Source organism: Scophthalmus maximus, chromosome 2 (genome assembly GCF_022379125.1).
Source record: "Scophthalmus maximus strain ysfricsl-2021 chromosome 2, ASM2237912v1, whole genome shotgun sequence".
NCBI lineage: Eukaryota > Metazoa > Chordata > Actinopteri > Pleuronectiformes > Scophthalmidae > Scophthalmus > Scophthalmus maximus.
Window position 1 is genome coordinate 7,959,682 of NC_061516.1, and position 26,903 is coordinate 7,986,584.

Genomic DNA, 26,903 nt, shown 5'->3' on the forward strand with positions numbered 1-26,903 from the left:
GCCAAATATATATATATGCTCTTTATTATTAGATTATCATTAAACTTGAAATACATTTGCACTTAGTTAGTTTTTTGAATTCAAGGACAAATCTGGAGCAATTAGGTTTTTTTCTTTTACATGTACTGCAATATCTGCACACAAGGGGCCTACATTTGTAAAAGACTATTATCATGTCACAATGCCTTGATTTAGGAAAAATACTATTTTCAAGATGCACGGGTTCTCTAAGACCCATTCATTTCTTTATTGTTGGTCCTGTTATTAAGTGTCCAAAAGCACTACTAACTCATCTTAACACATATCCAAGAAATGGTAACGCCATCGCAGGGAAACACACACACACCTTCAGAGGTGAAAAGACAAGCACATTGTCTTGGTGCCCATTTGCTTAGCAAGTGAGCACAGATGCATTAGTTGTCTATGAGCTTGGTCTTTTTTTTTTGACAACAGTCTTAATCCAGTAAACTTGACCTCAGGAAAAAACACTGAAGTTCATAAAGAGGACTTAGTTAAAAGAGCATCATAAATGCACATTACCTTAACAGAAGAACAATCAAAGAGAAAACACATAGCTATAAAAGTTAGAAATGTGACAGAATCCAAAATGTGATCAGTTAAGTATTGGTCTACACAGAGGGACAAAAGGCTGAGGAGGGGTATTGCTGGGGAGTCGGCCTGGAGTGCTCAGTTAGTCTCCACTAGTCTGTGGCAGCTCCACCCTAAAACTCTGTCCGACACTTGGGAAGACAACACCTCTGCAGAGTCTCTGCATCTGGCCACAGGTTTCCTCATTCCTACTCCAACTGCGAACTAAGGTACGGCCGGGACACGGGCGTGGAACTGGAATGATTCTGACCAAACACTAACAGTTACTTTTACAATTGAAAACATTGGTGTCATGGAACCTCTGCGTAGACCAGTACTTGGTGATAAAATCTCAAAAGGCCAATAGGAAACAAATGGGGAAATTGTTATCAAATGCCTTGTCTCCATTGGCTCCAAGAGGAACCATAACTTAGCACGGTCGGCTGTCCACACGCTAGACCAATACTTTCTGCACAAAACCAGGGTTAGGGTTAGGGTAGGGTAAATTGCTAATTTCATGAGACACAGAGCATGAAACCCGTTCACACAACAGTGAAGTCATACTGCTGATATTCTGTGTGGGAGCTGGAGACAGGTGGTGGAGTAAGAACACTGACAGGTGGAGACAAGGCATTTCATGACCCTTCCAAGAGCAACTCAAACCTCAGCTACAAATTAGTGCAGTGTTTTACGTAAAATAAAAAAACAACAACAAAGAAACAAAAACCTGTTCTGTGAAATAAGTTGCACACGAGGAACTGACCATTCTAATTGCTACGCAAAGATCAAGTATCGACAAAAACAACTGCATTTTCACTTTTCCTAAACATTACACTGACTTGGGGACTGTGATGGTGTTGAGCAGAAGCTGGTTGAGGGCTTTGTGGTGGTACAAAGAGGGTCTGGGTCGGGGGGAGGGGGGTTAAGGCTAAATCTGAATCATGTTCACACCATCTGCCCATCGCAAGAAGCAGTTCCTAAGTCAGACAGGGACCCAGTGAACTCCAGTTCAGATGCACAGGTGTCTCCTCAAGCATTCAGTCTCACATGGTTACTCCTAGCTACCACATACTGTTTTACAGTAGGATCTTAACATACAAATCAAATATTCAACCATGATCTATCTGATTTAAATATAATATAATGTAATGATTTATCCGCAGTGCACTACATCAGTGTACCACAGAGAAACACTAAGCGAGTAGTTGGTAATGGATGCCTGTCCGTCATGATTATTTACCCTGGTTACAGACATTTTGGGTTGAAGCTGGAGGGAATGGAAGGGATAAGAGCTATTCAGATACAGAGGCATTCTACCAGAGGTGTGGGGAACTCTTCAGTAGGCTTGTGTGAGGTAAAAAGGTGACAGCGAAGCTGTGTTTGTCCTTAGAACGAATGCATTGTTGGGTCTTTTCTTACCTATAAAGCTGTTCTCTTAAACTGCAAGACTTGACCTTAAAAGTGGCCTCTATTTGATAAAACAGTGTACAATAAACCCATGACATCCATCTCTATAGGGGAACCCATGCACTAGGGGAAAGCTTGGTTCGTCCACAGGCCCTAACGGAGCATCAAAGGGGGGTTAGGACTTCAGAAAGGCATCCTGCCTTAAACCAAAGGAAGGCTTCAGGGAAAACACTGAGATAGCGAGGAGCAGGGAGGAGGAGGAGGAGGAGGAGGAGGAGGAGAGGATCTCTTTCCCCCACTGTGAACCCAAGCTCAAGCAAATTCGCCACGAGGAGGAAGGATTCAGTCCAAAGCTTCCTGTTCAATTGTCCCTTCAGCGTGGGCTTACCACTGAGGAAAGTAAAGCTCCACTGCCAATGTCCAGGTTGTGGCTTCTCATAACAGCAGCAGAGTTTTCACTGATCAGCGCAGGAGATGAGGACCGGAGTCTGGGCCAGCTCTTTCTTCTGACTTTCAGCCAAGCCTCTCTGGCCTCTGAAACAAGTGAACAGTGTGGTTTTTAATTTCAAGAATATTCCCTGAGACTTTGCCACATTTCACTGGCCCTGCTGTCTTTTCTGTCAGAGCTGATGTGCGCAGTGTTGTCTTCTTTCCCAAACCATTATACTTGCACAAAGCTGTCATAAATTGTTTGTTTCAATGCTAATTGATCAAATCTCAGAAATTGCCCTTTAAGGCTACGTCCACTCTACTACGCTTTAGTTGTACAACGCATCACTGCTGCCACGTTTACAGCCGCCGTCCACGTAATCACAGAATTTCCGAGCCCCTAAAACGGAGACTTTTAGAAAAGCTGTTGGCCCAATTTTTGTTTTAAAAAACTGCAAGGTTTTTGTTTTAGCCTGGGCAAGCAGAAACGAAGACTTGTGAAAATGATGATGCAGTGATTGACTGTTCATAACAGACAGCTGGTGTTTTAGGGGGAGAGTGAAAATTGTTTAGAGCACTGTAGCATATGTTTCAATCTACTCAACAGTATTGTATTTTTCATTTCATAATAATGTATTTTGTTAATCTCACTGTAATTTTGCAAGACAAAAACACATTTATCCACCTGTGAACGTTTTCCATGGCTGCTACCTCAGCAAGGGCGGCCAAGCTGAAGAAAGCAGGTAGCTCTTGTGGTGCGGGGCTCCTCTCTGCCTCCTCTGCTCTGGGATTACTGTAGCACCCTTTTTCATTGCATAAATTCTGTTGGTGTAATGGCTTCGTATCCTGTTCCTGGTTCAGGTCCCTAGTTTTGTCCTCTGTAGCCCAAAAAACAAACAAACAAAGACACACACATATGTTTATAGATCCACAAAATCAGAACTTGTTGATCATTTCACAAAGAAAATGTGTCTTTCCAAAAAGTCATGATTTTCAGAGCCAGCAATTGTAGCCCAGGCAGGGACTTCATGAGGGTGGGGTAATTTTCATTTTACTAATTGGTGGATTGCCTGTGGATTGTTGGTTCCTGCTTTTACGTAAAGCATAATTTTCTTTTTGTGACTTTTCTTAATTACATCGTATGTCCCTGCACATGCAGTATTAGCACAGCTCAGAGGTCGCACACCATACACCTGTGCATGCCTCTCAGGTATTATTTTTCAGTGTCTTTGTTCATCATGTGAGAAGTGAAAGTTGTCCGAACACACTGGGGAGTGTCTCTCCTGCCGGGCTGCTGACAGTGATGTCATCCGAATACTGGAGCTGAGGGCAAACAGCAACAAGTCGCACTGACCCCCATTTCCATCGCAGTCTCTACTTCCATCACAGTTAGTTTTGTGGTTACGTCCTGCTCACTACTCACACAAAATGTGACTTGGGTTCTTCTTGACTGATGCATCATTCAGCTAGTAGGCAAGACATGTCGGCCATGCTAAATTTTTTTTAAACTAGATGGATGGTTCAATGGGCCATTGAAATGGGATTTCTCCCTCTGCTGTTGATGGTCAGTCTGACTGAGACAGATGGGCCAATGTGCTTGAGAGAAAGAGGGTGAGTGCAGGACAAAGACCAGTGCACACAGCTCTACAATGATGCAATGGTTAATAACTCCAAGCTAAAGATCCTTCATGTAAAAGAATTGTATTATTATGAAACTGTGGCAGGATGCATTTAGTTTATATTTAATGTGTATCAGATATAGTATATACACAGTGCACAACAGGTGAGATGTTATGGCATAACCACAGTTTTGCAATAACAGAGCAGCCCCAGGAAATACCAGTACTTAAATAATAATAAATATTTGTATTCATTTTAATATAAGATATTAAGAGACATTAAGGAAAATATGTCACATATTGAGTGCTCTGTGTGGTTCATCTGTGTGGTTATGGTTGTTTAATCCAAAATGTATATTCTATGAAGTATTATTTTCATTTTATATTATGTTTATTGTATGTATTTTTCTTTAAAATTGTCTCAAAGCAAAACTTTAATATTGAACTAATCGGTGGCCTATATTTTGAAGATGCGGCTCTTTATGATGGGTCTGAAGCACTTCCTCTCTGGGCTGATAGACACACTTAGTCTCTAAGCAGTGAGCTCTCAGTTATGGATTATGACTTTTCACATAAATGTTCCTGAAATTTTGCTCATAAAAGAAACTAGTAGTGAACTAGTAGAGCATTTAAAAAAACTCAGGAGAGCTCATCTAATAACTGAATACATACATTCCAAGACAAGGTATACTATTGTAATGTGATAAACACGTTTTATATTTTGTCCAATGGCAACATTTGGCTCAAACTTCAAACCCTTTAGACGTAAGACAGACTGATAACGGACAAATCATTCATCACTCACCCTCAGCTGTAGACACACTGCCATCAGCTGTGCGCACCAAGTGTGTGATCTTGGTCTTCCTCGCCTTCCTCTTCTGGCTACCGACTAGCATCTCCATACTAGTGGCGCCTTGGACATCTGGGCACATAATGGCAACGGGGGCACATGGTTTGGCTTTTGAAGCTGAATCCTGTGTGGTGGAATCACTCTGCACTGCTGTGGAGAAGAGGTTCACAGAACAGATCACATTTGACCTTTGCACATAAAATGAAAATCATCCACACAAATATGTTGCAGTCGTCAACAAAGACTTGGGCTAGTCATTGTATTTACATCAAATGAAACTTGTGCTAAGTTCATAGACCTCATCGGCTGATTCTTATTAAATATTTATGAATAATAATTATATATATATATATATAATGCTTATGGTATAAACAGTACAACCTAAAAATGTAATTTTAATAGTCTTCAATACATAAATAAGAGACTCCTCAGTTTCAGGTAGCCTAGCCTTAAAGTGGCAGTAAGCGATTTTGGAGAAAGATTGTTTGTTGTTGATTTTCTGACCACGCTGGTCGGTGTTCGAACTCGCAGCCTCGGGTGCGGGAGACGAACGAGCTAACCACGAGGCCAAAGCCCCTGAGTCGTAGCGTCTGTCGCTAGCACATCTCTTAAGGGGTCGGGGAGTGATTTTTACAAACTGCACACAGTGTTGTGAGGTGCGTTCTGCACCTTTTTTTGTTGTTTTCAATTGTGAGGAAATATTTGCTGAATTTTACAAAAATGTATTGGATTAAAGTCTCTTACTGCCCATTGAAGTTAAATTCTCTAATTCAATTTGTCTTCAACCACACTTGATTTTAAAACAAGCTAAACTAAATATTTGATCGGTTGAGTAGAACTTCTTCTTACTTTTCTAACTGTAACATTTTGTTTGGTCTTGATAGCATTGATGATGAGTAATTGGTACGTGAATCTGTTCAAATGTCCATACCCCTGCAACATGACACACACACATCAACACTCTAGTTCACCTTTGTCCACTGCACCTGGTTTCTCCTTTTTGTTTTTGTGCTTCCTAACAATCTTGTGGAATGAAGTCTTTTTCTGAGATGGAGATGACCCTGATATAGCAAAAAAAAAAACAAAGAAAAAGGAAAAAAAGAGCATGGAAATGCTGCGTTATGGAGTTGAAATGTTGTGCTTCTTTTAACAGAGAGCTGGTCCTAAACACCACAGGTGTGGAGGACATGAGACGGCCATGGATGAAATGAGATATTAAACAACAGCCATCGTGTTCTTACCTTTTCCCACTTTAGAGGCTTCCTCTGGGACAGTGGGGCTGTCGGGCTTCTTCTTCTTTGCAACAGTTGTGCCCTTCTTATCAAATGTCATTGGGCTATACTGCGGTAGGCTGTTGAACTTCTTTTCAAACTCCTCCTCCAGCTTCCCTAGGCTGACAAGTGAAGTTCAGAGTTTATAGGATTTATATCATTGAGCATGTAATCAATAGACCAAATGGAAAGAACAACGCAGACGTCTAAGCTAAGTTATACATTGACCTGTAGAGATCAGTAAAGGTTAAAGCAGCAGCCTAAAGCCCCACTGGGACGAGACTGAGGGGACCAGCTCATCTTTCAGAGCAGTATTGGTACATTTACAGGAGATGACCGACTGTGTACACAACATCCATCACCAGCAGGCTTGTAAGATTTAAATTTTGTTTATTTATCTATTTCTTTCGCTTTTCTTGTGTTCATCTTATTGAGATGGTGATGTCTTTGTTCTATGTGACATCTTTTGAGAAACAATAAAGAGTGAATTATTAAAAATATATATATTTCATTACACCCCCCTTTCTATTTTCTCCCCAGGTGCTAATGACCTGATTGGGTTCCACCTGTTGAGCTGGCCAATCAGACGTGGTGTGCTCCATAAAAAGGGCCCATCCTCAGAATCCCGGGTCTCTGCCTTTTTGTTTTTGGTTCTTCTCTCTGCCTGTGAGACCAGTGTTTTTCTGGGTGCTGAATAGGTTTGGTCTACACTTTGTTAATTATTTCATGGTGGGGAGATTGTGGACTGGTAGGTGAGTTTGGGTATACCCTTACATTAAGCACACACGTAGGTGCCACGTGTATTTCTCTTCAAAGCCTTTGTTTTAGATAAGTCAGTTAGGCCTTTGTTTTGTGATTTGTTTCTTGTTATGATAGGAGCCAGTTAGGCCTTGTTTGTTGGCACCAGCTCCTCGTCCAATCCCCCCAAACTTTTTGCACATTTTTGAAGAACTGTTGATAATAATACTTTAAGTTTATTTACACTTCACTGATTCCTGCACATCTTTTGGTTGTTTCGTTGCTCTCCTTTTCTTTAAAAGAGGGGATGTAACATAATTTAGTATCAATATAATTATGAATGTAGTTCAGTTGATTACATAAATACTTGTTAACTAGTTATTAGGCAATTTCTGAATACTCATAGTATATTAGTATTAGTATTGTTGAAAACTGTTCAATAAGTTGTTATCCTTATGTAGTTTTTTTTCACCTTCATAACAGGAATGAACTGAAAGTTGTGTTTGTAAAAGTTTAGGTTACCGTTGTTTTTCTTCACAGGAATCATAGCTCTCTATACAAAAAGTCAGTAATATAGTTTTAAATGCTAATTGTCACAGATGCAGATGGGACTTAAGGACTGGTGACTACACTGAGGAACAGAGGCTTATTAGGGGTGTGAATATAACGGAATGTGTACAAAACTCTGTGCACTGCATACGGGATTAAAATCAATTACCAATGTAAATAGTATTAAAGTTGTGACCGATCTGATAGATAATTAGATGTGCAAACAGTATATATTGTAAGATATTTCATAATAAATTCAGGGCGGCACAGTGGTGTAGTGGTTAGCACTGTCGCTGACGGGTTCGAAACCTGATTCTACGTGCAGTTTGCATACTCTCCCGTGTCTGCGTTGGTTTTCTCTGGGCACTTCCTCCCACAGTCCAAAGACCCAACAGCTCAGGTTAATTGGATAAATTGCCCATAGGTGTGAATGAGTGTTTTAATGACTATAGCCGTTTTCAGACATGAACCAATCAAAATGGCCTCAGAATTGGGTCCGAACTTTCTCTGGAGTTTGCCTTTCACATATGACACACGAACGCAGGCGGAGATCTTCAGACGCATTCACAACAGCAGGAACATTTCTGGAACATTCTGCGGCGTCTGGGTAGAGCAGCAGGAGGCCGGACATTATGATAAATCTGCTTCGGAAAGCAATATTTTTGTTTACGGTCATCAAAACGCCCACTAGCTCGCTGTGAATGCTCCGGAGACTCTATTCCTGTATTCTCACATGGGCTCACTCGGACATTCTCCAGACATTTGATTAGGAAGGCAGGAAAAGTTCCGGAGAATATCCAGACTTCCGTGCTTCATGTCTAAAAGCAGCTTATGCCAGCCCTCCAATAAGCCGGGGATGTATGTACGTACTTATACAAAAATATGAAAAAAGATCCATTGTCATATACATACTATTCTGTATACTATTCTGGTATTACTCTGACTGTATTCTACTCTACAGAGAATGCCTCAGCATATTGTCGTACTTGGCGGATACCTGACTCACCCTTGTGAAGATTCATCTTTGGACTTGGACTTTTTCAGCTTCTTGGGGTTATTAGGTCCCAACTGTGGAACAGCCCAGCTGTCATCACACCAGTTTGCATCATGATCAAATGCACGGAAAGCTCCTCTTTTACCTGCACACAGATGTACAACCATTCAAACAAACAGGAAAAGGCTCTTCATTACTATTTGTTATGCACACTAGATTAATCCTCCTTCATTTATGAATCATTTTGCCCTTGAATCAAAATGATACCTCGGTCAATGTTGGCTCTCAGTGAAGTCAGCATTCCCTCAGAAACCAGGGTTTTATACAAGGCTCCTTTACAGCTCCGCTCTGATTTCCTGGAGCCACGGTTCTCTGAGTAGGACTCAAACATCCCTTCACTCTGCCTCTCCTTCCCCTTTTCCTCCTCTCCGAGCTTAGCAGGTGAAGAGTTGCCGGGGGAGTGAAGAAGTTCTGTCATGCTGCCCTGAAGGTCTGTGCTTTCTACACTTGCTTCCTCTGCTTCTGTCTTGGAGCTAACATGGGTCACCTCTTCCTCTACTTCCACCTCAGAGGAAGTTAACTGTCCACACTGCCCACTGCCTGCATCCATCTCCTCCTCTTTTTCCTTCACAGAGCTCTTGACCTTGGGCTTGCTCTTCTTTTTGGGCAAACCAGAGTCTCCACCTCCAGGACTGCCCTGGATCTTCTTCTTGGGTTTCTCCTCCATATCCTTCCACCCTTTGGCCACCGCTTCAATAGTGCTGAATACACTATCCACTACTGGTTCTGCATGGTTACAAGTTTTGATAATCTTCTTTGCTGCGCAGGGGATCTCGGTGTTATCATGTGACTTGGCCGCCTCTTTTTTCTTGCTCTTCTTTTTGACACATGTGTTTTGGCTGCCGAGTTGTAGGGGAATGGCATCAATGGAGGTAGACGTGACAGAGGAGAGTGAAGGTAAGTGGGTCGACGTGTGAGAGGAGGGAGGACAGTCGCCTGTGTCTGGTGTCTCCTCCTTGACCTCTTGCTTGACTGTAGTTTGTGGGATACAGGCTGCAGAGGAGCTGTCCTCTGGCTGCGACACAACCGTGTCCATCTTTCCAGCTTCAGACGCTAAGCACATCTGCACAAACACAAAACACTGTGTTAATCACTTGAACTGATAGTAATCTTTCACCCTCTCTGTATGTAATAATAATAACTATAATAATAAAATATATTTCTATAGAAAGCACTAATCTAAACAAGGTCACAAAGTGCTTTACAGTATACATAGGAATAAAACAGCACAGAACAAAATCATTGCAAAAAAAAAACATAACATGAATGAAGATATATATATATATATATATATTTATATAGATCACACTGACACTAACAAAGTTATTAAAATAATCTTAAAAATCAATCCTAAATTTAGGCAGCTCATGAAGGGAGAGAATTGGGGATGATGGATGGACATTGGCTCAGGCGTAAGACTGAATGGTCTTTTCTACATCTGCAATGAGCTGACATCAGGTCATCAGCACCGACCGCAGGTCGTTCTCCCAAAACAGTCTTGTTGAGTAGTAGACATTTAATGTCATCCAGCACACAAATAACGGACAGTGGGCAGCTTCAGTATAAAGTCAAATATCTTACCTCAGCGAGCTGGAAGAGAGCCGATTGCCTGCATGGTTTTCCTTCAGGTGCCGCTGACAGAGATGACTGTGAACATACAGTAACATGCTTTGTCACCTGAGATCACACTGAACAGCTTTCTGCAGATGCTATTATCATTTACGTTCTACAACGAATTTCCCCTTGTCAATGTCTATTGTAGGAAAGATTACATGAAGGGCCTGTACAATGAAACACACTTATCTAAGTCCTTCTCTATTGAGGATGCCTGGCTTCACTGAGTCTAACATTAGAGACCCTGCAGAACCAGTATCATGAAGATGGTTACCGACTGGAACCCTTTATTCCTGTTTACCAATAGGTGAGTGTGTTCATGTGAAAGAGACGTGACTCAAATAGAACAAGGAGCTACAGAAACACCAGAACAAAATTCCAGATATTAAAACAAAGGCTCAGGCTAAAATACCCTGTATATGTGTGTCTGTGTGGTTTCAGTAAAGAGCAAATAGTCTTTGCTTTTCTTCTAATGAACAAACCAAAATAAATATGTGACACACACTTAAGTCAGACTGTTTCTGCTGGTTAAGCAGAGAGAAGTAGTTGATGTCTGATATAGTCTGTCTGGTTTAAATGCTGCATCTAGAGCTAAAGGAGCCAATTCATATTGCATGGATTATTTTTCTATCAGTAAGTCGTTTCAGGTTATTCTGAGCTGCCCTGATGGAATAAGACAGCAAAAGCAGTGACACTGTCAGGAATCCAGCCAGGAGCCATAAACCATCCCTCTGTTAGAAGCTCTGTTTTAAAACCAAAGAGGACACAGAGAAAATCTGGAAGAGCAAAACCATTCAACTAATCTATAAAAATATCTGTTGCTCTGTATTACTTTTGAACTCTTTAGTCTGTGTCAGGATCCTGTGGTAATGCTGACTCGGTTTTTCCAGTGATCTGATTTATCAGTAGTCAGGCTGTTAGCAGGTTCTGATCTGATTGCCTGAAGTTAACCTGCTCTGGAGAAGGTTAGGAAATGACAATTGCAACATTTGACCACAAAAAATATCTGCGGGTTGCTTTGCTCACCTGACTTATAAATGAATGTTCTATTTTCTTGTGTTCCTTGTGTCATGTAAAGTGGAAATGACATCACCATTTGTGCCAGTGGTGTCCTCACAAGTTTGAACATATGCTTATGGCCCCTCACCTTCTGCTACATAGCCATGATGGCGACTGCTGAAGGTGAGAATGTATTTACACTCAACTTTTTGTCCATTACGGGTGCACCATCCAGGTGCTTATAGTGCACTGCATGTCGCCATGCGTGTCGGTGTGAGTGCACTCATGCAGTCAAAACAGCCATTTTTTGTGAATATTTGACAGCGAAGTATCTTTGCTCCAAAAAACAATAAGGTACAATAAAATCTGTTGAGTGTTTACACTCACCAGAGGAAATCACATTGGATATCCAGCTCACTGAAGTGTAAGGAAGTTAATCTCAAATTTATCAGTAACACATGCCAACATGCCTGCTGTGAACAACATCTATAGAGCAGCTTTTTTTGTCAACAACTTTTTAAAATTATATTATATTTATATTAACATCACTATTAGGAATCAGACAAAATAGAAACATTGAACATGCACAGTCATTTACAGATGTAGTCAGGTTAAGAATGAGACATCTTTCATGAGCTCAGTCATACCTCTGCCAGAGGGGGGAGGGCAGACTTGGCCCTGCTTTCAGTCACATCCGGCACCCTGTTCGTTATTGTTCCGGACAACATCTGTAGATTGAAACGTGGCGAGCAGAAACAAGTCAGTCCTGCTGTAAGCTATTGAATAACACGTCTGTTTAGGTGGGTTCAGCCAGTCAGATCATCAATCTTGAGCACAAGATCAATCTTGCAGTCATGTGTAGGGAGAGATAGGCGTTTATGTATTTCTGTACACACCATGCGTATTTGTATGTACTGTGTATATGGATGTATGTTTCTATGAATGCTTGCTTGCGTGTTTGTGTGTATATGGATGCATTCTTATACTCCGGCCAGTCGTACTGCTGCATAGGGTTACCAAATTCATTTTAAAGTCTAGTTTGGTTCCAGGCTTAAAACTCTTTATATAAGGATTTTATGAAATGTCGATGGAGTAAATGAGAAATTCACTTTCGGAACAGGAGCAGAAAAAAAGTGGTTGCGTTCTATCCCTAAAATTGTCGTGTCCTGAAGTGTAAAAAGGACAGTGTAAAAAGGACACTATTACTGAAGTGTAAAAAGGACACTATTGGCTTCAGAAATATACAATAAATGCACATTATTTTGTTTGTAAATGTTTATGTTCAACCAAGAGCCCTATTCACTCAGACCCCATTAGTGACGAGACAACACAACCTCCAGTATGTGGTCTAAAATTGTAAGAGCACAGGAGGAAGAGAAATATGGCCTCAGAACACACCTCTTCCTTTTCCCCTGGAGCGCAGGTCTCTTCACTTCCCATGTCAGGTAAACTAGGTTTAGTGCCGGAAGGGATCTAGAGGGGTAAATAATACAGGGGATAAGTCAAACGTATAATTCAAAAGACAATCATCTTCTGTGCTACAGATAAAAATAACATTAGATGGATGCCCCCATGGATGGCTGGCACCAGTGACATACCTCCCTGTTTGTGAGGGCATGTTCCCCAGCTAATAGCAGCATGCTAAGGCCTCCCATCTTCGTAGGATCTGACAACACACGAGACATGAGTAGTTACAAAAACAATGTAACATTCTGCCGTGTTATGCTGAACCGACAATCTGATGTTATACGCACCTGCCATGGCAAAGTTTAACTGTGGCATGCTGTCAGTTTTGGGCACTTTTTTGGCAGTTGTGGAGTCCTTGGATAAGTTGGAAGTGAAGGACCAGACCTTTTTGCGGGGATTGCTGACTGGCTGACAAGTAGGACTCTTAACTGGTTTGCTGGTGGTTGGACACCACTTGTAGCCTGGGTTGGCCTTCATGAACGCGTCCTTGTACTGAAGAAAACCCAGAATTGATTTTGTCACAAGCAATACCTGCATTTCTCTATGATCCTATAACATCAATACAGATGACTAAATGAACAATGAAAAAAAACATGAAGCAACATAAATCATGAGATTTCAGCTAATCAGCATCATCATGGACTGTGTGGGTGTGGCTTGATCAGGTTTGATGGACGGTGTCATTACACTCTGACTGTTTCTGAATTCACTACACTCAGCAGTCCCATTATATACATTTTTGGCACAACATAGTTCACCAACTTCAGGTGAATTTCTGATTCAGATCTTCCGGATTCAGACAGTCAGATTAAAGTGGTCAACAGTAAAGAGAATGCATTATTTAATAAAGGGGCCATGCATTATTTAATAAAGCATTTAAATTCAAACTTTGTAGGACCACGATTGGTGCCTGGAAGTATGTGACATCACCTTTTTCCAACTAAGACCTGCTACCATTAAACCATTGAGAAAAAGCATTGACAAAAATACTTGATTTTATGTTATGCATGTCAGCAGTTCTTCAACCAGCAGGAGCAACGTCTAGCATACCAACATGAAGGGACCAAACTTTTTTATTTAGGTTATTAACACTGACATGACTTAATTGGACACTTAGCTTGTGTTTGCTATCCATTAACATTAACCTTACCCGAATCTGCTTCTCTGTATTTGGACTGTGGGAGGAAGCCGGAGAACCCGGAGAGACACAGACACGGGGAGCACAGAAAGGTCCCGGTTGATTCGAACTTGGATGCAAACCCAGAACCTTCTTGCTGAGGTAACAGTGCTAACCACTACACCATCGTGCTGCCAGGCTCGAAGACAGGTCCAGATATTTAGCCTTCTAGATATCGAGCAGACGTCGCTGAAGCATCGGCGAGTCACCTTGATCACGTCGTTGGTAGTTTACACATCGCTACCGAGTGTCGATTTGCAAGCCCCGATTTAACGCAGATTTTCTTGCGATTTTTGGGATTTTGGTCAGCGAGCTACAGAACTTGTCTTATTAATTAATTAAGCAGGAGAGAGTTCGGTCAATCCAGGAGCTTGACACTATGCACTGGCTCTTAACAGAATATATTGTACCAGTGTACCAAGTGACTCCTGTTATTTTGGAGCTACTGGAGAGCATTAGTGATGTTAGTAAAGGAGTAAGAGTCGGAGAGCAGCCTCACCTCCTTGGCCATGTCAGTGTATTTCTGCTTCTCCTTGGGCTCCAGCACAGCCCACCAGTCGGCCAGGATCTTGGTGGCCCCGCGGTTGTCCAGGCGAGGGTGTTCCTGTCGCACGAGGGAACGGTGGCGTTTGCAAAAGAGGAGGAACGCGTTCATTGGCCGCCTCGCCCGTTGTTCATTCGAATCCTCCTCCACTTCCTCCGGTGTGCTTCCACACTCCATCTGCGACCCCTGGTCTGGGCCGCACAACACTGGCTGCAGAAAAACAAATCCATAAACCCTGAGATGCAATACTGTATCATGTTTTTTCTGTCTCACTTGTGTGATAAAGTGAAGGATCGGTTGTTCAGTTTATGGACCAGGTGCCACCGAGCACACTCACCTTCTCCAGCTCCTCTTCATCCTCTTCTTCTTCCTCCTCAGAGAAATCCAGAGCCTTCTTGGAGAGAAGTGGGTGCCACTGAAGGCATTTACGTTTGGGGCGTTTGCCAGTGACCTCCCCAATAACAGGTGGCTCCTTGCCCCTTCCTCCACCCTTCATGGTACTACCGCACCTAAAAAGAACAAATGATTGGCCACACCATAAGACCATGTCTACACAAAACTTTGTATGCATCAGAGGTTATATGTTGTTTTATGGAAGCAGAGATACCTGCAAGCAAAGTGTGATAATAACTAGTGATGATGTGCAGGAGGTAATCAAGAGCATATTTGTGCACATTACAATAAGAACTCAAGTATAACTGTTATACCAGCAAAAATATGCAGACTGTTACATTAAATAGAAATGATGTTTAAAATGTCATGTTACATCATCTTACGCAGAAGAGGAACTCTTATATTGTAGGAACCCTCTAATATATGGAGAAAAATGAAAGAACTATTTTAAAATTATTTTAAAAAGCTTAAAAGGACATGGAAGCAGTATATTAAAGAAACAACTTGGGAGTCCCACTGAACTCTGAAAGGCCTTATTTTCAAAAGTAAACGCAGAGACTGAATAAGACGCAGTGCACCTCGCTCTCTGATGTCGCAGAGCTGCACTGAAACACCAAAAAGACCAACTGAGATGTCGGCAAAGAAATCATTAGTCACAGAGGATTTGAATTATTTTCATCTGTGCATTGTTTTCATCCACAGCTCTCCTTGTGCGGCAGCTGGGGTCACCTGGATATCTGTTGGATACAAACATCAACATGTTTGGCACCCACTTGTTGGGTGAATGAAATGGTTTTAAGACCATGCAGTCACACTGAGCCAGTAGGACAGGTGCCCAGTTAGGTGAATCTCCAAAATGTCAATATTAAACTTAGCACTTTGAGATTGCTTTTAGCAATGAAAAGTGCTCTAAAAATGAAATTTATTATTATTATTATTATTATAAGCTTTACCAATCACTAATATCATGAACTGCTGAAGACGCTACAGATTACCGTTTCAAGCTATGTGCTGGGGTCTTATCAGAAATTATGAAAACTGTTTTTGGCGGTAAATTATAACAGACATTACAATTGACTATTTCAATATTTTCTGTCATTTTATAGAGCAAATAATAGATAAATTGGGACAACAATTGGTGGGCTGATGGATATTTGTATTCATGAAAATAATTGTTAATTACAGCCCTCGAATGACACACATTCAGCAGTTAGACTGATGAGAAGAGAGCAATTTCAAACGTTCACGTCCCCCAACGAAAAAAAGGAAAAAACTCCCAATACAAACAAAATGATGTCATCGCTGTCGACCAATGGGCATGAAGCTCTTCTCTGTTACTGGTCACTACAGGAGCTGCACAAGATCATTAACGGACTCTGTGCTTTCTTAGAGCTGGCCTTGACAAGTTTTCGTTAGGATAAAAGATAACAGGAACAGAGTCACAACAGTCGGTGGTCGGCTAGCCGCAGACCTCAGGAACTACTGCGGGCAATCACTTCAGTCACTTAGAATTTCCCTAATTCTGTCATGTTGACACATTTCAGGGGAAATTGTTGAATTTAGGGGAAACTGACTTCATAAATATTATGGAAGCGCCACGGTACAGTGACTGGACTTGCTGTACTGGGCAGTGTGTCTTTGACCCTTCCACACTTAAGCATCTTGCAAATCAACTGAAGCTTCTTCTACGGTTGCACAAGTGCCGTCTCGCAGTTCGACACTGTCAAAATGTACATGAGTTAAGACGAGGGAGGGCTGCAGGAAACATGTATCGCAGCCGTGTTCTCTAAGTATCGGCTACAGTGCACTGTTATTTTCTACACACATACAATCAGAGGAACAGCAGAACATTAATAAAGGTGTGTGTGTGTGTGTGTGTTTTCTTGTTTCATATGCCTCAAAATGTTCGCACTCGTTCTGTTTGACTACCAAACTGCACAAATGAAATGCATCAGTCAATGAATGGAAGATTGAACGACTGCTTCTTCCTGTGGACATCATCATCATCATCCAGATCAGATGTCAGTGTGTGTGTGTGTGTGTGTGTGTGTGTGTGTGAGAACGTCACGTGGAGACCAGGGCATACTTACTGCAGATGAAACTATGGAAATGCTGTATGAGTGATGAAGATGAGTCTGCCACTGCCTTTGTCATGCAATGACGATGACCTATAAAAACACAAGACACGGCTCTCAGTCATGCGTTACACACACTTGTCACATACATCTGCAACTGTCCCTGCTGCTGCTGCTGCTGCTGCTGCTGCGTGGGCAACCGGAGCACAGTGACACCCGCGAAGCACGGGACCTCGCGGTGGGACATTTTGTCGATCATTTCGAATCGCGACAGTCGATCCGACCCTTGTGGCCAAAAAAAAGCAACCAAAACACGAAGGCCGAAGACCTGCGACCGCTGCGTGCGTTTCACTCACACACACACACACACACACACAACATCGCGGTGCCCCGGTGTCGAGCGGCCACGGCTCCGCTGGGCAATTCTTTTTGTTTTTGTCGCTGCGCAGATGGTGGATTGTGTTGTCAGGTGAAACTGCTGATGCCCGATCGGACTGTGTGTGTGTGTGTGTGTGTGTGTGTGGAGGAGTAAAGTCTCAAGCTACTGTAGCGAGCTCCTCGCGCACAATAACAGCAAAACGTTCGTCAGGTCCGACACACGACCGACCCCCCCCCCGGAACGTGTTCCTACCTCCGGAGCACACACGTTCATCTCCGAGCAAAATGTCGATCGGAGCCCCGACAAGACGGACGAGCCGAACGAGAGTCCATCTTGCTTCGGTTTGCAGGAGCGAGCGAGCGAGCGAGAGAGAGAGAGAGAGAGAGCCCCGAGTAGAGCGCAGCGGCGGAGGGGCTGATTCACGGCTGTCAAACTCCCCGGTGACAATGTCGTCGCGATGTCTCCCGCCCCGCGGACGATGCGTCCACGCTGATTAATTAAACTGGGGGTGTTCTGTCCGGCCGCGCGCGGCCGCGCACCGTGTTCCGCGGAGCGGTCGCTCCATTTCCTCGCAGCGTTACTAGGAATAAAAAAAAAAAAGAAAAAAGGAAAAAAAAAGTAGCTAGTTAGCCTGCTAGCTCCTCCGGCGCCTGCTAACTGGACGTGTCGCGGCTCGAACGCGCAGAGAGTGCGGAGCTCGTCGAGAGAGACTTACTGACGGAAACTGTGACAGAAAGAACTAGTTTGTGGCGGCGGTGGGTTCTCACACACACACACACACACAGAGAGAGACAGACAGACAGCGCAGGTTAGTGGCGTGAATCTGATGCGAGGAGGAGGAGGAGGACGAGGAGGAGGAAGAGGGGGTCACGCTGCCTCGCTGAGGAACAGTTGCTTTGCCATTTGATTCACACGGCGATTTAAAAGAAGAAGAAGAAGAAGAAGAAGAAGAAGAAGAAGAAGACGTAGAAGAAGAGATGTGTGAGAAGCGCCGCGGCGGACGGGACGCTGTGCCCCGCGACGCCGGTCGTCAATGAACTGTCGGTGGGAGACGGCAGGAGTCGCAAGGGGGGAAGCCAGCGGGCGGACATCATGTCCACAAGCGGCGATAATGATCATTTCTCCCGCAGAGTGGCCGCGAGCGAGCGGCTGAGCGGACAGCGGCCGGCGCTTCAACGGGGGAAGGGGCGAGCGGGGCACAAGTTCTCTCCCGTCGCGAGCGTCGGTCGCGGTGTCCGAACGTACCTGTGGTGTCCGGCTCGGGTACCGCGGGGGGCCGCTCATCGCCGGGGCCGTCCACCTTTCTGCTCAACTTATTGACACATCATAACAGTTCGGCACTGGCTCACCCTCGACACGGCGGCGTCAAGCGGGACCGGGCGAGGCGCGCGGACGCCGGAAACACGGGGGTTTGTCAACAAAATAAAAGTTTTTCTTCTTCTTCTTTTTTTTTTTTGCTGTTCTTAAAAGCAATTGAGGTGTCTCACTCCAGAAAGTAAATATCCCTTTGGACCAGCGCGCGTCACTCCATTATATCTTACAACAGGATGCATTTGAATGCAACATGGTGTGGTCATTTCTCGACTTCATTTATAAGACGCACATTTCAACATCAAAGCATTTCACAGTAAGGCATCACGGTGACGTATTAAAAGAAGCACAAGGCAATATGAAATGACACAGATGATTTCATAAACAACAGAAGTAGTAAATATACTGCAGTACAAGGAGATATCAAGGGTATTAACAGAGCGTGTGTATCACGGTAGAGCCAAAATATTGCGCCACTGCTTTATATATTCGGAAAGTATTAAACACTGGGGAAATGAGTTGCATGAAATGTTGCCTGCGTTAGTCGCCACGATTTGCACCGGAAATGCTCTCTGCGGAACGCGTGCGGCTTGACGGCGGCACAGAAACGCAGCACTCTGCGAGATGATGAACGTTACCGTCGGCGGAGGTGTGCACGTCGAACCGCCTCGGCCTCCCCCCCGCGCGGCGCCGAAACACACTAATCGCGTTGCTCCTGACAGAAACGCGGACTTGTTCGGTCACACGAAGTGTCAGAAAATCACTTTCGTTTTCCTCGAGGTGGTGGGAGAGAGAGAGAGAGAGAGAGAGAGAGAGAGAGAAAAAAAAATCCTCATCTCGGCTGTTAACCCTCCCCTCCCCTCCCCCGGTCTGCAAAGTGCTCGTACCCGACCTGGCCTGTGCTCGCTCACACCATCCCCGACTTTACTTCCCCTCCTGTCCGGTTGACACAGGTCACGGAGGACCTCAGGTGGGGGCTGCTTCCAATCTGCCTCCGTTGAGTGGCCACTGTCATGAGCTTCCTGGGTGTTTGTGAGCGTGATAACTGTTCACACTTGTTTCCAGAACCGCGGACCGGCTCGTTGTGCAAGCACGTACCTGTCGGCGGCGGCGCGGGAGCCGGAGTCTTCTTTCAACAAAAAACAAACCCCGACGCCGTGACATTTATCAACACTTCTGCAGCATACTGTACATACGGCACGTGCCCGCCCCCCCCGTCATGTCATGTCACACGTGAGTGGACGCCGCTTTTGACGGACAGTTCGGTTTCACCAATGGAGAGCGACGTCCCATTCTGCTGTTTGGGGATTAGTGTAACGTCCTCGAATATGATGTCCAGGACGCGTGTGGTACATTTAGGCCCTATTTAATTTGAAATAATTCAAATGACAGCATTATAAACTCATCGTGCGCGTGTTTTGTGTGTAGTGTCCAGTTGTGGTCACACTGGCCTTGTGGCATTTGTATTCTAATCTCACACAAAGGATGTCCAATCTTTGACATTTCCTCTGCAGGAGAAAGAGAAAAGCGGGGTTGGTCAAGAAACTGGTCCGAGTCCATCCGAGCATTCTGCTGATGTGTAGTTGCGGTTGATCACGGTGAGGGGAAGAGCCTGAAAACCTTTCAACTGTAACACATGGTCAGAATTTGGTGTTCATATTCACATTACGCTATATACGGTCACAGTGTGCTTAATGGGAGAATAGTGATGAAATGAAATAAGATCAGGCAACAGAAAGTACAGGGAATGAAATAGAATTAAACACCCAGGAGGACAAGTTATTAAAGGTCAAATAAATGGGTGACATAAATAACAAAATTGTATTCTTTCCAAATAAGATTTCCTTGTGAAGATGTGACTCCGCGGCCTCAGATCCTCAGACAGGGAGTTTCAGAGCTGACAGGCCCATGAGTCGGGACTTAGGGACAACCAGCAGTTTCCCACCTGAGGACCTGAGCTTGCACTCCGGCTATTTAACTAGGATCAATAAAGCCCTCACATTATAAAACATCATCTGAGATAAGACATGTTATACAAACAGCCCTTTTCAATGCAGGACTGTTGTCTTGTCTGTTCTCTTTGGATCCATGTCTAATATCTGTGGATGAATTTTACCTGAGACTTGTGACAGTGAATTAGTTGAGATACCTTTGATATTAAATGAAGTAGAAATACATGTAAAAAAATTGTGTTTTGGTTGCAGGTTGATAATAATAATCATAATCATAACAACTATGTCTGTGGAGACACAAAAAAGGGTATATTGAATCAGAAGCAACTGAACTCCGTTGTAGATTCTTGAAGACGTTTCGCCTATGAAGAGGCTTCTTCAGAACATTTCAATAATTATATAATTAAAACTACAATATTTTTTACGAGATTTTTCACCTGTTAAGACTTCAATGTATTTTATAGATTATGGACAGATTTGTACCACCTATTTAAAATCTAAGACTCAGGCCAGTCCAGGTCGTTTATACAGCCACCTGTTGATGTCAGTGCAACCTGATGCTGGGACCATGAGCCTCTTCAGTATTTGTTAGTGATGCCTGTGCTTTTCCTCTAAATGATTTTTATTAAGGTTTGGGCTAAGATGAAGGCAGGTTTAAATTAACGTTAGGGTTGGGGGTGGTATATAGGGTTTTGGGGTTTAGGCAAGTTCAAAAACAAAGCCATACGAATGAAATTGCGCACAATTTCCGACAGATGGCAAACAACACATGAAGACTGCGCAGCAAACGTGACAGAGGAACTGTCAATGGTCAGCCGACTGAGGAACATGAATTTGCATTAACAAGTTTATGGAAAAGAGGAAATGGTGTTAAAGAGTATTGGCACCCAATCAAAGTGTACAAGCTCTCTTACGTCATTCAGAGGGCCATGGTTGTGTCCTCCTATTGGTTGAAAACCTCAGAGGACCTGATGTTGTGCCCTCGGGGGTTAAACAGACGACGCAGTCACTGCCCCCAGTGCTTACCTGTCATTCCATTGCTGAGCGATCAACAGCACAAAAAAATCAGGAAGCTACATAATTGCACAGGATTTTAACACAAGAGACCGGAACTAACTCTGAAGTATTTTAACTTAGCAAAATTCATCGGTAACTGGTGTCGGCCGCTTCCAAGAACGTGGAGCTGCTGCTCGGGCAGAGACGCAGGCTGTTCTGGACTTGAAGGAGCGGGCGGATCTGTCGCTTTGACTGCGGACACACCGCCAGTCGTTGAACAGACACACGGTCAACGGAGAAGGCGGTTGGCCTGGCCGTGCGTCACTAAGAAAACAGTCGACCAATCAGAAGAGAGGCTCATAACATATTAAGTAGACAGGCCCAAATGGACCTTTTTCTTTGCAGAGCTCCCTAAAAAGAGCTGTAAAACCATATTGAGATGTTTTTTGGTACTAAAAAAACCTAATATATCTTCTTAAGGATATCAAAACTTCAAATAAAACACCAGAAATGTATCAATATGCGACCTTTAATCTATGAAGTAATACCATCAAGTAAAACATTCAAGGGACAATATTTCTCAAAACACAACATAGAAGTACAAAGTAGCATGAATTGGAAAAACTCCAGTGAAATACCTCAGGTATAAAAAGTGAAGAACTGTAATTTTAAAAGTTAAATTCAATATTGCAGCCGATTCTTTTGCTGGGAGGAAGAAAACACCTTGTTCATGATGGGACAGTGAACTAATCCTAGGGCTGAGTAGTGCAGCAGTTGAACAGAAATTGCATTTACTGATTCTGATTAACTCATTTATAAATGTAGGGGATATGACGGCTCTAGTCGCCAGAGCTATATTTGTGAAATTCAGCTGTCACTTGTCATAATTCACGTTAATTCACTTGTCATAATTCACGTTAATTCAAGAATTGTGTTTCTGAAAGCTGATTAAAATAACCAAGCATTTTTATTCAAGGACTTTACTTAAGTGCAGGTACTTTCCTCACTTATTCTTAAACTTAACTATATTTCAGACGGACTGTGATACATCTATTTTAGAGTTACTACTTTATAGATTTTACAGAGATGTTACATGAGATTATTTAGTAAAAAAAAAATTAAATACAATGAACTGTGGAAGATTACATGGTAAATCCCTGCAGGTGATTTCTTTTCAATGATTGGAGCTTGTCTCAAGAATGAGAATGAGAATGTGATTCTCCCTGACTCTCTTTGTTGCACCTGCTATAACTTCCACATGTTTAACATGGAGTTAACCAACAGAGATCTAATCATAGTTTGAAACCATTGGCTTGCAGGCCCTTAGAAAACTGAAGCCTAGAAAAATACATCCTTTAGTGTACAATTGAACAGATTTTTTTCGGTAAGCATTTAAAAATGTGACGAAAAAGACGTTTTCCGGTGGTGCCCTCGCAACAGTGGGACTCAGACTTATGCTACTTCCACTTGTCCTCCAAACTCCGTTAAATGACAGCGTTGATCACCATCTCCATAAGGTAACATATTAACTATGCATAAGTAACTCATACTACCCCACTTCAAAATCCCTGAACTACCCCTTTAAGTTGTCAGCAGTTCCACCCGCTGTTTGATTTACATCAGTCTGAGGCCAAGAGAGGTCAAATCCTGTTCACAAAATAAGCCCAGATGAATGCCTCCTACCACTTTAACAGTCTCATGAGCCTTTTCAATTATTATATTATTATATCATATTATATTAAGCCTGTCACGATAATTACGTTATCGACATATCGTACGATACATAAATATGAACTCAATAAAAGCCATTGTGTTTGTCGATGTAAGAATGAATGTCGACATCAGTCCACTAAGTCTCACTGCTTCTGTCCTCTCATCTGTTCTTGTCGTATGATTAATCAATTACTGCATTTATTACTATTTTTCTTCAAATTGCATTTGTAATTGTATACAGTATACTGACTCAAAAAATTACGATAATACTGATAATCGTAATCATTTCTGGGACGATATATTGTGCAACAAAAACTTTTCTGTGCCCACAGGCCTCTGTGTCTTCGATACATGCGTACATACCTGGTTACAATTGCAAAAAAACAAGCTGGACTGAACCGATGATTGTGTGTTGAATGTCCAGATGACATGCCAGGTTCTTAGGTCTGCAGTCACTCTAGAACGCACTTACGTGTTAGGTCTCCAACATAATGCTGCACTGCCTCAGCTCTCTGAATTGTCTGCGCTTAAAGATTACTCCTCACCATGAACAAGACAGATCTTTGTCAATTTTGTAAGGTTTGACAAACAAAAAGGGGTTAGCGATGCCTCCACACTCTGGCTTTGCTTCTGAATGTTCAAGGCGAGACCAGGTTAGACACTTTATTCCAGCATTTCATACATTCCAACTTGCCGATCGTGTCCACGTTTTAGGGCCTTTGCTGAAATCTCAGGGCAATGAAATTTTGCGGTTTCACATTTGAAAGTCCCAACAATTCTCGGAGAGAAGCCAGAAGAAGACAATAGTTTACCTGCTGAGGAAAGGCACTGTCCAAGGGCAGCTCTAGTTGAATCAGGAGTTTATAGTTTATTCATATTCATGCGTAAAAACAATACAATAATGGTGACTTTGCGAGCAGCACTGACTGCAATGACAGCAGAGAGAGAGACAACATGGTGTGCTTAAATGGTCTTCAGCGAAGATGCTCAGTGGATGTTAGGAAAGTCAACACAGAGAAACCATCTCTTGGTAATAGTGAAGATCTGGAGCCTTGGTGTGATGACAAGAAAAGGTTGGCTGACAGTTGTCGTCGTGCTTGAACCTGTGCTAAAAAGCATAATAATGAAGTAAAGATAGAAAAAAGAATCTCTGCTGCTCACTAAGAAGGTCCAAAAAAAACTACAGGAACAAACACTAGGAAAAGTGCAAACAAAGACAATCTGCTGCAGAGGAGGAGGAACAGGGAAGCATATAGTGTGGGGGTCACCTGTTGCAGGTAAGTAAGTAACAACAACTGTGACAGGTGGAAGGTGGGAAACGACCTGAAATCACAGTAAAAGGTAAATACAACAAAAAAAAGAAAACGCAGCAAAACTTGAAACTTTGCAGCCAATCAGCATTCACATAACATTTTCAGCAGAGGAGGCAAATTCATGTTTAGAACAAGCACTAGGGATGCACGATGATATCGGCACGTAATCGGTATCGGCGGATATTGACTTTTAAAAATGAACTATCGGATGTCAGCAAAAATAATCCAATATCCTGCATCCCTAGTAGGGACTGAAGCTGCTTATTTAGTTTGCACTTTTTGGGGATTTTGTTTGCACATCTCAATGCAGCGCAGATTGAGTCCAGACCTAAGTTAATAATTTGAAAGATTGTTTAGTCACATAATGGGCTTCTGCGTCATGTCTGATGAGCACATGTAGTCTACCAGTTTAGACACATTTAGTGCGAAAGTACGCTGTTATTTTATTTGGGTTTTAATTGCTGTAAAGTTGTATAATGCACTTTTCACTGCGTTCACTGTGAAGTTATGTTTAGTCACTTGTGAAAAAGGCATGGAGAGCATCATCCTGGCCTGTTTTAAGTAAGATGTATCTAACTGTTTTGTTTTAAAGCAACCTTCATAAATAACAATGGCATGTTTTACCTAACTTAAGTTTAAGTCGTTTTTAGGTCCCAGGTATTTTTTTGTTTGTTAGTGAGCGTGGAAGTTGGTTAATGTGCGTGTTCACATTCTAAAGTGGAGAATATCCACGTACAGTATATCACACTAAACCTCTCCAATGCACTGGCTGGAACTGCCCCTCTTTATCTTTGTCTACTTCACATTGTCATAAGTCAGGTGGAAATGTTGGTAATGCTACTCACAGCTGGTTTTCCAGGTTTGGGTCAGTCGTTCTGGATGAGAATTTGCAAAATTTGAGTTTGTCTCCTCAGGAGGAGAAAATCCTCAGGACGTACTGACAGTTGCGGAGCTCGAGCACAGGGAGGTTGTCGTACCTACTGTAGCTTCGAGCTCCCTGTTGTTTTGCTGCCGTGGTTGGTGTCCTAGGTTATTCAGGCTCATCAGCTGGTTCCACATTAAACAGTTTAACACACGTTCAGTTCCTTTTGTTGACCTGCCATGTCCTGAAACCTCTCGACAAATGCCTGAAGGAGTTTTACAAATAAACCAGCATAATGAGTTACATCAGGTTTCTGTTCTCGCAGAGTTTAAAAGTATGGACTTATTCCAAATGCACTATTAGTACTTTGTCTGGTTCTAGCAGCTCCATAACAAGGTTCCTTCATAAATTCTCCTTCTGAATGAGGTTTCAGCTTCTTAGATATCACATCACTCGCCACAAAGATTGACTCTGTCAGAGTGTGTCTTGAGAGAGCTGCATGTTGGAACTGAATTCACAGAAGAGTCTTATCTTTGTCGGGGGGCATCTGACCTTGCAGCTCATTCATTGTACCTACTGTACATGTTACCAGCTGCAATGATGCTGAGATTGAAATGTTTCACCGGTGTGAGCGGTCCCTGCTGGGGACTCACTATATATATATATATATATATATATATATATATATATATTTGTTTCAACACCTACCATTATTGCCATCCATAGAGCTATGCAGCTAATTTCGATTTTTTCCAACCAATATGGCTGGAAAAACTCTCATTAATATACAAGACCTTTGCAGTTGGTGGCAGTCTTTGTTAAGTCTAATATATGAGTTGAGCTACAGCACTCTACTCATTCTCTAGAAACTAACACAAATAACCAAATGAATCATACGTATGGTCTTTTTTCTGTGGGTCTGCACATAAGAAATATATCATTTGACATGTTAGCATGTTCGGAGTTGTAATTATGCAACAGAGGCTTTGATTTACATTTTTTCATTTGTCATGCTGAATTGCACTAAATTATCAGACACACCTTACAATGCGTGTATATCAAACAGTTGAACACGATCTTGAGCACATTGCTGATGTGTTTAAGCAGAATTATGCGCAGTTACAAACATGTACAGAGGCTGGTATCTGCACCATAATCCGTGAACAAAGTCCGCGATCCATGAATAAACTAAAAAATAATGCTGCATAATTATCAGGACAGGTTCACCACAACGTACAACTCAAAAGGATGAACTTCTCAAGTGCACCGAAATGGATTGAAGGCCGATAAGGTGGGATACATCTCCCAACAAAAACGACCTGTTGTGATTTTTAACATTCTACCCATTCTGACTGCAAATGTGCATTAAACATTTGATAATAACATTAAGCAGATTTATGAACTGACTGTATCAACGGCTGCAGTTATGAAGCTATTCTCCCTTTAAGCAATCTCTGTCTTGAATCAAAGATAATTTGACTACTTATTATTTTGAAATAACTCACATGTTGACTGTTGGTATGTTACTACTATTGTTACTATTAATGTAGCATAATACCAACATTTCGCTACAGCGATATTAGACAAAACATATTTCAGAATA

General features: G+C 42.5%; 1 protein-coding gene and 1 long non-coding RNA gene across 13 annotated transcripts; one reads left to right on the forward strand and one right to left on the reverse strand.

Annotated features, from left to right (window-relative positions):
• Positions 1–206: 206 nt before the first annotated feature.
• Positions 207–19,676, reverse strand: LOC118300600 (HMG box transcription factor BBX). 12 transcript variants are annotated; one of them, XM_047328640.1, is made up of 16 exons: positions 19,563–19,676; positions 16,790–16,867; positions 14,644–14,815; positions 14,262–14,516; positions 12,873–13,077; positions 12,717–12,784; positions 12,517–12,591; positions 11,766–11,846; positions 10,087–10,152; positions 8,713–9,568; positions 8,458–8,590; positions 6,135–6,286; positions 5,865–5,954; positions 4,849–5,043; positions 3,110–3,302; positions 207–2,529 (listed from the first exon to the last, which is right to left on the reverse strand). In XM_047328640.1, the coding sequence occupies exons 3-16, from the start codon at positions 14,800–14,802 to the stop codon at positions 2,451–2,453; spliced, it is 2,607 nt and encodes an 868-aa protein (XP_047184596.1). In that variant the 5' UTR covers positions 14,803–14,815; positions 16,790–16,867; positions 19,563–19,676; the 3' UTR covers positions 207–2,450. The 12 variants fall into 12 exon arrangements, with proteins under 12 accessions (XP_047184596.1, XP_047184593.1, XP_047184591.1 ...); XM_047328637.1 differs by lacking the exon at positions 19,563–19,676 and adding an exon at positions 19,357–19,467; XM_047328635.1 differs by lacking the exon at positions 19,563–19,676 and adding an exon at positions 19,103–19,236.
• Positions 19,293–20,478, forward strand: LOC118300601. Its single transcript, XR_007030091.1, has 4 exons — positions 19,293–19,434; positions 19,530–19,697; positions 19,979–20,062; positions 20,304–20,478. It is a non-coding gene; the product is annotated as an uncharacterized LOC118300601 (long non-coding RNA).
• Positions 20,479–26,903: the final 6,425 nt, after the last annotated feature.

Coding starts and splice junctions, on each gene's coding strand:
- LOC118300600 (XM_047328640.1), bottom strand. CDS start 14,802: ATGAAGGGTGGAGGAAGGGGCAAGGAGCCACCTGTTATTGGGGAGGTC. Junction 9,569..10,086: donor CTCTCTTCCAGCTCGCTGAG/GTAAGATATTTG, acceptor GTGTTTGTGCAG/ATGTGCTTAGCGTCTGAAGC. Junction 5,955..6,134: donor AGCCTCTAAAGTGGGAAAAG/GTAAGAACACGA, acceptor TTGCTATATCAG/GGTCATCTCCATCTCAGAAA.